Source organism: Petaurus breviceps, unplaced genomic scaffold (genome assembly GCF_028583685.1).
Source record: "Petaurus breviceps papuanus isolate PSGF00001 unplaced genomic scaffold, PetGlider_PUasm1.0 115, whole genome shotgun sequence".
NCBI classification, from domain to species: domain Eukaryota; kingdom Metazoa; phylum Chordata; class Mammalia; order Diprotodontia; family Petauridae; genus Petaurus; species Petaurus breviceps.
Window position 1 is genome coordinate 7813113 of NW_027185612.1, and position 15198 is coordinate 7828310.

At 41.4% G+C, this 15198-nt stretch overlaps 1 protein-coding gene and 1 long non-coding RNA gene across 3 annotated transcripts in view; one reads left to right on the forward strand and one right to left on the reverse strand.

The window, feature by feature from the left end:
* The window catches only part of CNPY1 (canopy FGF signaling regulator 1), a 169334-nt gene that overhangs the window by 70645 nt on the left and 83491 nt on the right, over positions 1-15198 (reverse strand). The window contains exon 1 of one of the 2 annotated variants that reach the window (XM_069084495.1): positions 10397-10511. The exons of the other annotated variant lie outside the window; for it this stretch is intronic. Coding sequence (XP_068940596.1) covers positions 10397-10496 — 100 coding nt within the window. The 5' untranslated portion in view covers positions 10497-10511. Of the gene's footprint in view, positions 1-10396; positions 10512-15198 lie in introns of those variants that run through there. 2 annotated transcript variants of the gene reach the window in all.
* The window catches only part of LOC138158349 (uncharacterized), a 1179890-nt gene that overhangs the window by 16013 nt on the left and 1148679 nt on the right, over positions 1-15198 (forward strand). The gene's annotated exons all lie outside the window — the stretch shown is intronic.

Below are 15198 nucleotides of genomic sequence, written 5' to 3' on the forward strand. Positions count from 1 at the left end.
CCAGTCCCTTCATGAATTTATCCTCTGTCTGTAGAACAGTCCTAGAACCCCTGAACACATTAGCAAAGCCATCTCCCAGGATTTCTGTAAACATACAACAAGAAAATCCTTCTTCAGGGCTTCTGAACCAACAGAAAGGCTCCCAGACCCCTGCAACAACAGCACTGTCCTTCACCAGTGGACAGTATTCACTCTGTCTGCAGGACAGTCTCCAGACCCCTGCAACAACAGCACTGTCCCTCACCAGTGGACAGTATTCACTCTCTGTCTGCAGGACAGTCTCAGGGCTTCTTAACCAAATGCCAGGTTCCAGGACTTCTTCAACAGGACAGTCTTTCACCAGTGGACAAATCTGGCAAAATAACATCAAAACAGACAGACAAAGTACCAGCAAAACAGCCATGTCTCCTCAGTCCTTGGCAGCTCAGGGGGCAGGTCTCAAAAGTCCAGGGCAATTCAAAGCGGCCACCAGCAATTCTCTTAGTCTCTCTCTCTCCAGGAGGTGCTGCTTCCAAAAAGATCTTCCGCCTCTCTCTAGTGTCTCTCCAAATCTACATCACCAGCTCCTCCCAGTTCAGGACTTTCTTTTCACATCAACAAGCCCATCCCACAGGTGGGATTAACAAACTCTGGGTTTTAATACAATCAATTTGAAAACCAAGCCAATACAGGGGAATCTTTAATTGCCATTACTATCACACCTCTGTGTCTCTCTCTCTCTCTGTCTCTCTGTCTCTGTCTGTCTCTCTGTCTCTCTCTGTCTCTGTCTCTCTCTCTCTCATATATATGTGTGTATGCATGCATGTGTGTAAGTATATGTTTATGTGCATGTATATATTTTATATATACATAGGTTTATATTTCATATATACATATAAAATAGATATTGCTTAGATTTCACTAAGCCCTGTCAGAATTCATTTACAACTCAGAGCCACTTCTAAAGTGGGAGAATCCATACCCCTTACCTTGTTTGTAAGCTTCTTATGGCCCAAACCATGGCTTATGGTTTTGTGTATGGTCTACAGTGCCTAATGTAATGAATAATACCTAGTGAGGTTTAAACATTTTGTCTGATATAGTATTCTTTATTAATGATGAAGACAGGGGCGGCCAGGTAGCACAGTGAGTAAGAGCACCAGCCCCAGAGTCGGGATGACCTGGGATGGAATTCAGGCTCTGATACTTAGCACCCACCCAGAAACACCTGGCCATGTAACCTTGAGCAAGTTATTTAACCCCAATTGCTTCGGGGTGGCCAGGTGGCTCAGTGAATAAGAGCACCGGCCCCAGAGTCGGGATGACCTGGGATCAAATCCGGGCTCTGATACTTAGCACAGCACCCAGAAATAACTGGCCATGTAACCTTGAGCAAGTTACTTAACACCGATTGCTTAAAAAATAAATAAAAAATAAAAAAAATAATGAAGACAGCTATACTCATGAAATTAAGCTAAGAGCATGGGATTTAGAGCTAAAGGACCTGAGTTCAAATTCTAGAACTTATGGTCTATGTGACTTTTATTGCTTCAACTGCTGGGGTCTCAGTTTCCTAATTTATAAAATGAGGCAGTTAGATTAGATGACCTCTAAGATCCCTTCTAACTCTGTTCATATGAAATAGCTAATTTATCAAAGTATAAAGTTTTCTTTAATCTTTTTTTGTATTAATTTTGTTTTAATTAAATTAAGAAAACAACAACACACAACTCCATGAGAAAGCAGGTTAGTTTCTCTCTTCCAGTGGAGAACCTAGCTGCCAGGATAGGAAGGCCAGAGGCAAGGCACCATTGTATAATATATATGGCAGCAGCTTATTCTAAAAGCGAAGTATGAAGAGTATTCCAATTTTCCCACATCTTCTCCAACATTTATCATTTTCCATTTTTGTCCTGTTAGCCAATAGGATGGGTGTGAGGTGGTACCTCAGAGTTGCTTTGATTTGCATTTCTCTAACTAATAGTGATTTAGAGCATTTTTTTCATATGACTATAGATAGCTTTAATTTCTTCCTCTGAAAAATGCCTGTTCACATCCTTTGACCATTTAGCAAGTGGGGAATGACTTGTATTCTAGTACATTTGACTCAATTCTCTGTAGATTTTAGAAACGAGGAAGGGAACAGATTCTTAACAGAAGCGCTTCCCTTCCTAGTTCTGAGACCAATGTGCTTGTACTTTTTCTCTTCAGGAGTCCCTCTTCACTTTTTCCTTTATGCTTTCTTCTGGACTTTCATAACGAAAGGGGTTTTCTCTCTGAACCCCTTCCCAAGAGCAGTTACTGGCCACTTAACATTGAGCCACACATTCTTCCCCCTTTCTGTTTCTTTTTCTGAAATCAGAGCACCGGATCATGGACCTTTCTCCCACCAAAGATGGAAGCAGCCAGAGCATTGTTAGAGTCTTTGAAAGTATATGGCTGAAGTGAGTATGTGCTTGCAATGAGGCCTTAGAGGAAGGTACCTGAAAGCAGACTGTTGCAGTCTTCCAAATTGTTTCATAGGTCATTTCAAGTTCTAGAGTTTCTTATTTCTCAGTTGGGTGCTAGCCTCCTCAGAAGAAGATTCCCTTAATAACAGGCTTATTGGAGAATGAAATCAGCAGTGTGCCCCCAAAAGGTGGAGGCTGAAGTAGTATGTTGAGAGGGGGTGTGTGGATGTTGTAATGGGAATGTAAATTTAAAGATCTTCCCTGCCCCTAGGCTAAAGTGCACCTGGAGCCTGGGGTAGGAGGCTTGTTTTTCAGTAGATACTTTTTGATTGGCCAGTGGGTCCAAAAGGTTGTTACATTCTCTGAGCCAGGAGAAGGCTATATAAGCCCTGATGTGTAGCTTTGTTTTGGGGCTCACTTTGAGAAGTGTTCTGTGATTTGATATGGATTCTGGGAAGCCGTTGTCCAGAGCCCCCCGGCTTTGAAAAACCCAGATGTTGATTGGGTATGGATGTAATGGTTGGACAGTTTGGAAATCTGTCTACTTGATCTGTTTCTTTGACTTGATAATTCTGTCTGTGTATTCTGAAGTTCGGGGTGCTGACCTTTTTCCCCTGAACTAGGTAAACGATATATGTTTGACTGATTAAAGTAAGCTTGTTAACCCATTTTGAGTTGCTTTCCTTTATCAAAGCAGATCTAAGAACCTGTGTCGGCAGCAAACCTTGAGGACGCTTGGGGTGCTTGCTGCTACAGATGTCAGCAGAGGAAGTGACCTTGTCACCTCTTTCCACTATGTCTATGAATGACTCGATTGCTGTAGGTCCAGCGGAAAAGGAACCTTTTATTCAGTAGTCCCAAGGATGGTTTAATGAATTGAGTGCTTTATAGAGTACTGAATAGAAAGCTAGCCTTGAAACCAAGACTTGGGTTCAAGTTCTGCTTTAGACACATACTAGTGACCCTGAGCAAGTCACTTAACTTCTCTTGTGTTCTAGGTAGCTATCTAAGACAAGACAGCTTGGTGGCTCAGTAGATGAAGTACCCACCAGGCCTGGAGTCAGGAACACCAGAGTTCAAATCTGGCCTCAGACATTTACTAGCTCTGTGACTCTGGACAAGTAATTTAACCTCTGTTTGCCTCAGTTTCCTCATCTGTAAAATATGGATAATAATAACACCTACTTCCCAGGATTATTGTGAGGATCAAATGAGATAATAATTGTAAAGCTTTGAGTGCAGTGCACATAGTAAGCACTCTTTAAATGTTAACTATTATAATTATTGTAATTATAACTTGGATAGGGAAAAGGTTACATTTTTATTTCCACCAAGCTCTAACTGAAATTTAGGATGTTCTTGAGTCATAAATGTTAAGGAAAACATTTTTCCTAGAAGAAGTCCATAGTTTTTATCACACTGCTGCAGGTAGGGTCATTGAACCAAACAGTAAAAATTACCCACAGCAGTTAACACCGAAGATTGAACCCAATAGGTGTGAGCCCAGAGCTTTAAGAGTAGGGAGGGCCTTGGCGGTATTGACAAAAAAAGGTGCAACCCGCCACCCTCCAAATCCCTTACACTTGAATCCATAGTTAGAACACTTCACCTTCTCTTTCCATAGGTCCCTTCTTTGGACCTTCCAGACTTGGAGTACTGCTCTGGGTTTGAGGGCCTTCTATGAGCTGAAAATACCCAGGGTTACAAGAGAATCAAACAACTATCCCCCTTTTTTCTTCTGGTAAGTCATGCTTCCCCCCATGGACCTATACAGTCCTCCCAACTCATAGAATTATCTTGGGGTTTTGGTTTTTCCATAGGGAAAAACCCTCTCCCCAGACCTGCACAGTTCACAGAACTCATAATCTTCATGCAGGGCAAAGTTTAGGTTTGCAGCTATATACTTTGCCTTTGGTTTATGTATTTGTGGGCTGATACATGGGTCCAGCTTCTGTTTGGTCCAAGAATTCCTCCCTTGGGGCAAGAAGGTTTGATCCATCCATCACTCTATTTGCCAATTTTCATTCTTGCCACTCCCAACTTGACCCAGAGACTTTTTACTGCTCTGCTTCTGTCTCCACTGGCTGCTACCTCTTTGGATATATTGATCCCTAGAGGGTCTTAAGACAGGCAGGTTTGTCTCAGGGAATTTAATCAAAGTCTCTCCTTACTACAGGCATACCTCTGAGACATTGTGGATTTGGTTCTAGAACACCACAATAAAGCAAATATTGCAATAAAGCAAGTCACATGAATTTTTGGTTTCCCAGGGCACATAAAAGTTATTTTACAATATACTATAGCCCATTAAATGTGCAATAGTATTATGAATTTTTAAAAAACCCAATATATTTACCTTATTTTAAAAATACTTTATTGGTAAAAAAAAATGCTAACCATCATCTGAACCTTGAGCAAGTCGTAATCTTTTTTGCCAGTGGAGGGTCTTGCCTCAATGTTGATGGCTGCTGACTGATCAGGGTGGTGATTGCTGAAGGTTAAGGTGACTGTGGCAATTTCTTAAAATAAGAAAACAATGAAGTTTGCCAAATCAATTGACTCTTCCTTTCACTTGAACACTTAGAGGCCACTGTAGGGTTATTAATTGGACTAATTTCAATATTGCTGTGTCTCAGGGAATAGGGATGCTCAAGGAGAGGGAGAGAGATAAGGAACAGCCGGTTGGTGGAGTAGTAAGAACACATACAACATTTATTGATTAAGTTTGCTATCTTATACAGGCGCAGTTTGTGGTGCCCCAAAACAATTCTAACAGCAACATCAGAGATCACTGAACACAGATCACCATAGCAGATAGAATAATAACAAAAAAGTTTGAAATATTGCAAGATTTACCAAAATGTAACATAGAGACACTATGTGAGCACATGCTACTAGAAAAAATGGCACCGATAGACTTATTTGATGCAGGGTTGCCACAAACCTTCAATTCGTAAAAAAAACACAATATCTGCAAAGCACAACAAAAGCAGAGAGCAATGAAACGAGGTATGCCTGCATTTCTCCCTTACCAGTTCTCTATCTCCTCTGTCTGTTTCCTCCTGTATTCCATCTTTCTCATTTAAAAACCAAAAATAAGACTATAGGCCACATTTATGAACTATAGGAGAATCAATTAATCATCTACAATGTGGTATTAAAGGAAGGAATACCTAATTCCACCATGTCCAAGAGATAACCTTAACAAGGAATGGGAGGAGAAATGCCAAAACAAAGTCTTCATAAGTAAAAGCAATGAGGACCCAGGACACTTGCCTATTGCCCCTATTAGACTGACATCTAAGGAGACTTGAAGTCACAATGTCTGGCCTTATCTTTATATCACCAGTGCTTAGCGGTATTTTGCTAATAGAAGATTTTTTTTAAAATGTTGAATGTCAAAGATAACAATTAAAGGAAATAGTGTTGGGGAGGTCTGAGAAGATGATCTGCACACCAATCACTATTGATGGAGTTATACATTGGTCCAATTGTTCTGGAAAACAGTTTTGACTTTTCCTAGAAGAGTCACTAAACTGTTCACACCTGTTAACTCAGAAATCCCACTACTTTGTATATATTCCAAGGAAGTAAAAAATAGAAAGGTCTAACTCTAATATATATCAAGACATTTATAGTAACATTTTTTGTCATAGCAAGAATAGGAAACAAAGTGGGTATCAAATGGAGCATGATTGGAGAAATCATGGTATATGAATCTAATAGTATATTATTGCATAATAAAGAATGACTAAGATGAGAGATTCAGAAAAACATGAGAAGAATTATATGAATTATAAATTAAATCTGAAGAACAATATGATTATAACAATATAAATGAAAAGATCATGGAAAGGTAATTTACCTTTAGTGAAATGGAAAAAAAAACAACAACCCAGTAACAGTCTTTCCAGAATGGATAAAGAAACACTTCTCTCCTCTACTGAGAAGTGAGGGATTATGAGGGGAGGGTGTTACACAGAGGAACAGAATAACAATAGCTTTCATTTATACAGAGCTATAAGGTTTGCAAGGTACTTTACATATGTTATCTCATTAGATCCCTGTACTGGTTGTTTTCACTTAATTATTTTTCTTTGCTACAAAGTAGGGTTTTACGTGGGAGAGAAGAACAGGGCTGAAAATTAAAGTAAACATGATATAAAAACAAAAGGTGTCAATAATACATTTTAAAAAAATATTTGTTGAATTTAGTTGAGTTGTGAGCTGCAAAGAATGCTGATTTCATGAGTTTTATTTCTGGCATAATTCCTAGAAGGAAGGAAGGAAGGAAGGAAGGAAGAAAGAAAAGCAGCTAAATTTTTTTTTTCCCCTGGGCTGGTAAAGGTTTTTTGTGCCTTACTTATTTGTAAGGCAGAATTAGGAGAATTGCTTCAGGTCACATAACAGTTGACATTGCCTCCTAACTTACAGTCTCTTCCTCTGACAATATTCATGGTTATCTGGGAGAGCTTCCAGAGTTGAACCAAATGGAATGAGACATCCTCCCCCAAGTTTCCCTAAATGAGTTTGCTTGAAAGGGAAGAAGATGGACACTGTAAGAGAACTATCCAGAATGAATCTATTACAAACACACACACACACACACACACACACACACACACACACACACACACACACACACCACCTCTATATTTACCTCTTTGTTCAAGAATTCTGAAATCCCTTTATTTGGCCATAATTCATCGGTCTTTCATCTCTCCCTTTGCCTTCGATTACAAAACTTTTACTCTTCATCCAACCATGACCTACAGTCTCTTGACCTCTCAGTTCTCTCTCAAGCTGTCTCCCCTGCACTAGCCACTCTCCTCTTCTCCCCATATTAACTCCTTGATGACCCAGTTCAATTCTACACTGTTCATCTCTCTTGAATCCCTAGTACTCTTATCAAAATTATTAGCTATGTGAGTCTGGGCAAGTCACTTAACCCTGTTTACCTCAGTTTCCTCATCTATAAAATGAGCTCGAGAGGGAAATGGCAAACCACTATCTTTGCCAAGAAAACCCCAAATGGAGTCATGACATTCAGGACACAAATAAAGTGACTGAACAACAATAAATGTTTATTGATTAATAATAATTATTACAATAGTATAATAGCATTTATAAGGTTCTTTAAGGTTTGTAAAACACTGCACATATGTCATTTCATTTGATCTTGAGATGTAGGTGATACTACTATCTTCATTTTATAGACGAGTAAACTAAGGCTGAAAGATATTACATGATTTTCCCAGGTTCACACAGTTACTAGTGTCTGAGGCAGGATTCCAACTCAGTTCTTCCTGATTTCAAGTCTACGATTCTGTTCACTGTACCACCTAGCTGTCTAATCTACACACACACACACACACACACACACACACACACACACTCCCTTCCCCTCCCCTCCCCTCCCTTGCACTCTCTTACTTTAGGACTGTTGTGGACTTCACATAGACTTAGAAAACCACAAGTTAGTATTATCTTTTTTGAATTATATTTTTATTTGTTTTATTGAACATTTCCTAATGACATTTTAATCTGGTTCAGCCTATAGGCTGTGAGTTTGACACCTTTGCCTTAAGTCACTTGAGACTATCTGTTGCAGAGAAATTGACAACTTCCATTGATAGAGGGAGGCTTCTCACCTGGAATGAAATCACCAATCCAGTCCCTATGCCAATCACTGGGGCTGGCACAGAGCAGGAACTTAATAAATACTTGTTGATCACATGAGATAATGTGTGTAAACTTTAAATAGCTAACATATAGTGCTTTAAGGTTTGCAAAGCACTTTATAAATATTATCTCATTTTATCCTTACAACAACTCTGGGAAGTAGGTGTTATTACTATTCCTTTTTACAGGTGAGAAAACTGAGGTAAATAGAGGATTAAGTGACTTGCTTAGGGGCACACAGCTAGTCAGTATCTGAGTGGGGATTTGAATTCAGGTCTTCCTGATTCCACAGCAAGTGTTCTAGTTACTGTAACATGTAACTGCTATTATTATTGTTGACTGATTGATGTCACCATTGTACAAGATTCCTTAAAAGGGAGAACTTTGACCCACAATCCTCTGAGCATCAAAATTAAGGGATACATAGAAAAATGCTTGCCAGAGGTCTGGATTTGTTATTGACATAGTGGTTCTGTCTCTTACTGCTCTTTGGCTCAGGCTTCCTCCCCTTTTCAGGAAGCTTGGGTCTCCAGCAACATGTCCAGTGCCTCTTCTCTCCTGAAAAGGTGCAGGAACTCCCCTGCTGGGAGACTGAGCTGTAAGCTGGGAGCCACTCAGAAAAAGTTCCACAGCCTCCAAGCCCCACATACTTTTGTCACAAAATTTTCTCACTCCTTTCCAAGCTTGACTAATGTCCTAATATTCATTTGAGGTTAGCGAGCTCAGGCAATCTGAAGAAGTCTTATTTTCAACTTAATATTCTCACCTGCCCATATGCTTATTTTTTTAGGCCCTGTCTGCTTTCTATAATGTCTTTTTTTTTGTTCTTTTTTTTTGAGGGGGGAGGGCAGGGCAATTGGGGTTAAGTGACTTGCCCAAGGTCACACAGCTACTAAGTGTTAAGTGTGTGAGGCACATTTGAACTCAGGTCCTCCTGACTCCAGGGCCAGTGCTCTATTCAGTGCACCACCTAGCAGCCCCATCTGGTTTCTTTAACCCCTGAATATTCTGTAATATATATGACTGTAATAATACCTGTGTAATCCTTTGCTCTTAGGGCATTCAGAGAATAAATGCAATATATATGTAATATTATATATGATATATAAAATAAAAATTATATACATTAACAAAGAGAACAATGCAATTTATTTATATTGATAAACAGTGTATAAATGTGTACATAGGTTTATGCAAAAATTCTAAACTTCAACCATTTCAAAAAATGTTTAGTAATTAACAAATATAATTGAAGGTACCCAACAAAGCTATAAAGTCCAATGTTTCATCCTAATGAGACTCTCTTCTTGACCTACAAGCATTGGAAGGCAGATCACTCAGGAGTCACTAGAGGCAATAACTTCAGTCTCCCCATTCTCCACATTGTGATTCTGTTGGAGCTCCAAGAAGACTTCAGATGGTAATTAGGAGATTTTCACTCAAGTACCCTAGAGAGAAGGGGGCATTAAACCCACTTGGACCCACTTGCAGCAACCAAACTAAGAGGGGTGGAGAGGAAAGGAGATGTAGCACTACTTTCATTGGAATGAGCTGAGCTGCCCTTGGTCATGTATGCCACACCCAAATGACTGAACCCTCTGCCACCTGCTAGCCTGACAGCTGAGTGTAGCAAGTTTGAGAAGAGTTTGGTGTAGTGGGTAGCAAGCATAGAGCTTGGTACATAGAAGGTGATTAATAAATACCAGTTGAACACCATAAAGACAAATAACTTTGAAAGACTTAAGAACTCAGTGCAATGAATGAGGGATTACGATGGATGCTGCACATCTCTTGACAGAGAGATGATGGAGTCAAAGTGCAGAAATTTGTTTTGCTTGACTATGCATATTGATCATAAGGGTATTTCTTCTTTTTTCCTTTTTAATGTGTGTAGTGGGAAAGAGAGTGAGAAGAAAAAATGAATGCTTATTAATTGAAAAAATAAATACTTGTTGATTGATCAATAGAGTCCTAAACTTGGAGGGAGGAAGATCTGAATACAAATCTCTCCACTGACACTTACTAGGTGTGTGAATGGAGCCAAGTTACCAGTTAACCTGTCTCAGTTTCCTCATCTGTCAAAGGGGGATAACAGCACTTATTAACCACAGTTTTGTGTGTATTTTGTGAATGTAAGTGCTATTACTATTGAGTTGGTCTGTTAACCTGGTACAAACCAAGCCTTTACGGGGAGAGACTCAAGAGAAGAAGCAAACTTCCTTTCCCTTTTCTTTGGCAGCCCCAGAAGAGAACAATGGAAGCCCTTGGGGCCAGAAGGCACTTACCTCCACAGAATACATCTCGGTCTCTTTCAGCCTTGACTGGAGCAGGGGAAAGAAAGATGAGCAGCAGCAACAACCCCCAAGGAAGCAGCCCTGATCTCATGGCCTACTCTGGGCTAAGGACCACGAGTGAGCCTTGCACCTCTCAGACAGACCACCCCAGGGCCCAGGTTCTAGGAGTCCGGGCTGGCCTAGCTTCACCTGGCATCTACTGAAAAGGGAGATGGAAATGGCATGCAAAGGGCCCCTGGTCCCTGACCAGCCTCATGGGTGTGTGCATTACCTAGGAGACACAGCTGCCAACTCCTCCACCCCTAGCCCTCTAGGGGCCAGGGCCACATGCTGTCTGTACAGCTGCACCTGTTCCACTGCCCTGGCTCCACCTGTGAACCACTGAAGGTAGAGGAGAAGAGGAGAGAATAGGACAGAAGCAACTTCCTACACTGTCTGTGTATGAGCCCAGCACAGCATGGGGTCCGTGCTGCCTGAATTTATAGGCTAGTGGTCTTTCTGAAGAGCCTTAGCATGCCTTGGAGGAAAGATGTGATAGTATCACTTTCTACCAGCCTTCCCACCCCTCCCCATACACACACACCATGTAGGTTGAGCTATTCTTTTCCTAAAGCTCAAGAAAACTGTCCTTGGGACTTGATTGGTCTAGGAGGCTAAGGTTCAACCCTGTCTCTCTTGACATAGCTTCCTGGTGGCCTTATTGATGTATCTACCTGGTCACCTAGGGTGAGGTCCACTTCTGTGGAGCAGATAATCAGGGCCTTTCCCACTTGGCAGATGGCAGATGTCCTAAAGCCACTCTCCTGCAGACCAGACTTATTTTTGTGCAGGAGTGACAGTGAGCCTTGGTCCACTGAAGCTAAGTGTTATGATGGCCTTGTTAAATATCTTCTCTATGGGGGTGGCTAGGTGGCACAGTGAATAGAGCACCAGCCCTGGAATCAGGAGGACCTGAGTTCAAATCTGGCCTCAGACACTTGACACACTTACTAGCCATGTGACTTTGGGCAAGTCACTTAACCCCAATTGCCCTCCAAAAAGCAAAAAAAAATTTTTTTCTCTATGCTATGACTGAATAAATCTCCTTTTGTTAACTGTCCAATGACCTATGATCTTATCTGCTCCAATACCAAACCTAAACTAATAAGGGACCACCCTGAATCAGGCCCACCAGTTACAGAAGTAATGAGGAAGATATCCCAACTGAGTCTCTTTTTTCTCCAGACCCTCATACCTATTTCCTCTTTCTCTCAGTATAAAACATGCCCACAGAGGAGGTCAGCATGGGAAGCCAGAAGATGACTAATGATGGCATGCAATGGATATGTGACAAATGGACCCTCCAGAAAGAAAGAAAGAAAGAAAGAAAGAAAGAAAGAAAGAAAGAAAGAAAGAAAGAAAGAAAGAAAGAAAGAAAGAAAGAAAGAAAGAAAGAAAGAAAGAAAGAAAGAAGAAAGAGGAAGGAAGGAAGGAAGGAAGGAAGGAAGGAAGGAAGGAAGGAAGGAAGGAAGGAAGGAAAGAAAGAAAGAAGGAAGGGCATAAATTAAATTCCTACTGTGTACCAGGCACTGTTAAGCACTAAGGATATAAACACAAAAGTGAGGCAGTCCCTTGTTCTCAAGAAGCTTATATTCTAATCAACAGAAATCATAATTCAGGGTGGCCAGGGAAGTCTGAAGAGTTCCAGGATGGGGAGTTGATCCAAAAGGCAGGTAGCTGACACATGCTTTTCATGACCAGTTATAGTATTGATTAGATCATTGTTCTCAGAGTAAGATAGTAAGAAGAGGAAATAGTTTGTATATAGCGGCAAGGGAGGATGGCGAGATGGACAAAGTGGACAGCTGGGTGGTTTGTGAAGCATGGTCTGGTCTGGGGACAGCTAGACTGAGGGAGTACCATATTTCACTACATAATTATCACACCCTTTTTTCAGTCCAAAAATTGGTTTTATAACTGTTCATCGAATAATTGTTGCATGGTATAATTCTGTTTGTCAGACTGCTTAAAAGGTAAACAGAGAAGCAATGTATTCACCAGTGAAATATGGATATGCATTTATCTCTAGTGCATTGCAAGTTGGAAGCCTAGAATTCTCAGCACAGGAACATTGTTAGTATATTTCTGAAAGCCAATTTATGTGTTTTGTTTAGAGTGGGGAAGTACTAACAGTATTGTCACTCAACCCAATGAAGAGCTGTAGGTACAAGGGGAGTGAGAGGGCAGGCACCAGTAAGTCAAGATATGGTAAGACTTGCATCCCCTCAATCTTATTTTTTTAAAGCAATTGGGGTTAAGTAACTTGCTCAAGGTTACACAGCCAGTTATTTCTGGGTGTGGTGCTAAGTATCTGAGCCTGGATTTGATCCCAGGTCATCCCGACACTGGAGCTGGTGCTCTTACTCGCTGTGCTACCTGGCCGCCTCCATCACCCCAATCTTAATGTATATTCCCAAGTTTGCTGTGCATCCTAATCTTGTACCAAAGACAGTTTAGTAATAAATGATTTTTAAGTAATGCTGGCACAAATTTTGTAAAGCTTCACATAATGGTCTCATCCTACTTCATTTATTTATTTTTACAAAATTTGTCATACAATCTGTGATGATTATGCAGTAGGTGATTTTGCCCTCAATTATTCACCAATCCAAACAGCTCAACCCCAGGAAGGAACTGTCTAAGTTGATTGGGCTAACTTCTAGTAATGGGGGGATAAATGATTTCTCTGTGCTGTTACTGACTTTAGAAGGTACAAGTATGAAGGAAAAGAGCTTTTTAGTAAAATGATGAGTTCCAAGAAGAGTAGATTAGGCCCGCAGCTCCGGCTTCCACCCTCCCCAATCCATGTAAAAAGGGGACTCTAAACAAACTTTGGAGCTGCAGAACCCACAAAATGACACAGAGAAGCTAACCTCCCGCTGAGGACAGCCCGGCAGGCCGGCAGGAATCAACCAGTGCAGTGCTCTGGGAGCCGAGCCCAGCACCATGCCGAGGCTTTAGCCCCAGGGAGGGCCTGACCAGCCGCCAGCCAGAGAGACTCCAGATCAGCAGCAGCTGTGGCCATTTCCAGATTTATCAATACATAGATGTGAAGGACAAGGTGAGAGGCCAGTGCAGTCTGGACTTTGGGACCCAGGAAGTGGGAGTGCGTGGCTTTTACCCCCAGATTGAGAAACCACTGAGACGCCAGCACAGCCTGCCAGTGCCACGTGGCGGCTTCAGCTCCTGGCCTGCAGAGTGTAGGGGGACCAAGCACCAGTCTTAGGGGTCATCGCTCTTGCTTTAACCTGCTTGGATCTGGATTGCAGTCTAGGGTGGAGCTCCTGGGGTGTGTGGCCAGCTTGCCAGAGCATGTGGAGACCTCAGAGAGGGCACCCATCTAATACCTCCGGCAGCTGAGGAAACCCCAGCGTTTGGGACGAAAACTCCCCTGTCTGGTAGCAGAGTCCTACTGTGGCAAAAAGCCCAAAAGTCAAATCATTGAGTGGCAAAATGAGCAGGCAAAGGAAACAAAGCAGACAGAAGATTCCAACATTACACTCCTATTTTGGGGATAAGAAGGAGCAAGGCATGGAACAGGAGGACAACAGTGAAGTCAGAACTCCTGCACCAAAAGCTTCAAAGGAAAATACAAGCTGGTTACAGGCCATAGAGGACCTTAAGAAGCAGATAAGAGAAGTGGAGGAAAAATTGGGAAGAGAAATGAGAACAATGCAAGAAAATTATGAAATGAGAGTCAACAGCCTGACTGAAGAAAATAATACCTTAAAAAACAGACTGACTCAAATGGCAAAGGAGGCTCAAAAAGGCAATGAGGAGAAGAATGACTTAAAAAGTCGAATTTGCCAGATGGAAAAAGAATCTCAAAAGCTCACTGAGGAGAATCATTGCTTCAGAATTAGATTGGAGCAAATGGAAGCTAATGACTTTATGAGAAATCAAGATGCTGTTAAACAGATCCAAACAAATGAAAGAATAGAAGGCAATGTGAAATATCTCATGGGAAAAACCACTGACCTGGAAAATAGATCCAGGAGAGATAATTTAAAAATTATTGGACTGCCTGAGAGCCATGACCAAAGTAAAAAGCCTGGAAAGCATCCTCCAGGAAGTTCTCAAAGAAAACTGCCCTGATGTTTTAGAACGAAAGGGCAGAATAGAGGTTGAAAGACTCCACCGATCACGTCCTGAAAAAGATCCCCAAAAGAAAACTCCTAGGAATATTATAGCCAGGTTCCGGAATTCCCAGATTAAGGAGAGAATATTACAAGCAGCCAGGAAGAAACAATTTGAATATTGTGGAAACACAATCAGGATAACCCAGGGTCTGGCAGCTTCTACACTGAGGGATCGAAGGGCCTGGAATGTGATATTCTGGAGATCAAAGGAGCTGGGATTAAAACCAAGAGTCACCTACCCAGCAAAACTGAGTATCATGTTTCAGGGGAAATTATGGTCATTCGGTGGAATACAGGACTTTTCAAGCATTCTTGCTGAAAAAAACAGAGTTGAATAGAAAATTTGACATTGAGATACAAGAAGCAAGAGAAGCATGAGAAGGTAAACAGGGAAAAGAAATCATAAGGAACTTATCAAAGTTGAACTATTTTTTTTTTGAAGCAATTGGGGTTGAGTGGCTTGTTTGGGGTTGCATGGCCAGTTGTTGTTTCTGGGTGTGGTGCTGAGTGTCTAGGCCTGGATTTGATCCGGGTCGTCCCGGCACTGGAGCCGGTGCTCTTGCTCGCTGAGCCACCTGGCCAAAGTTGAACTATTAACATTCCTACATGGAAAAA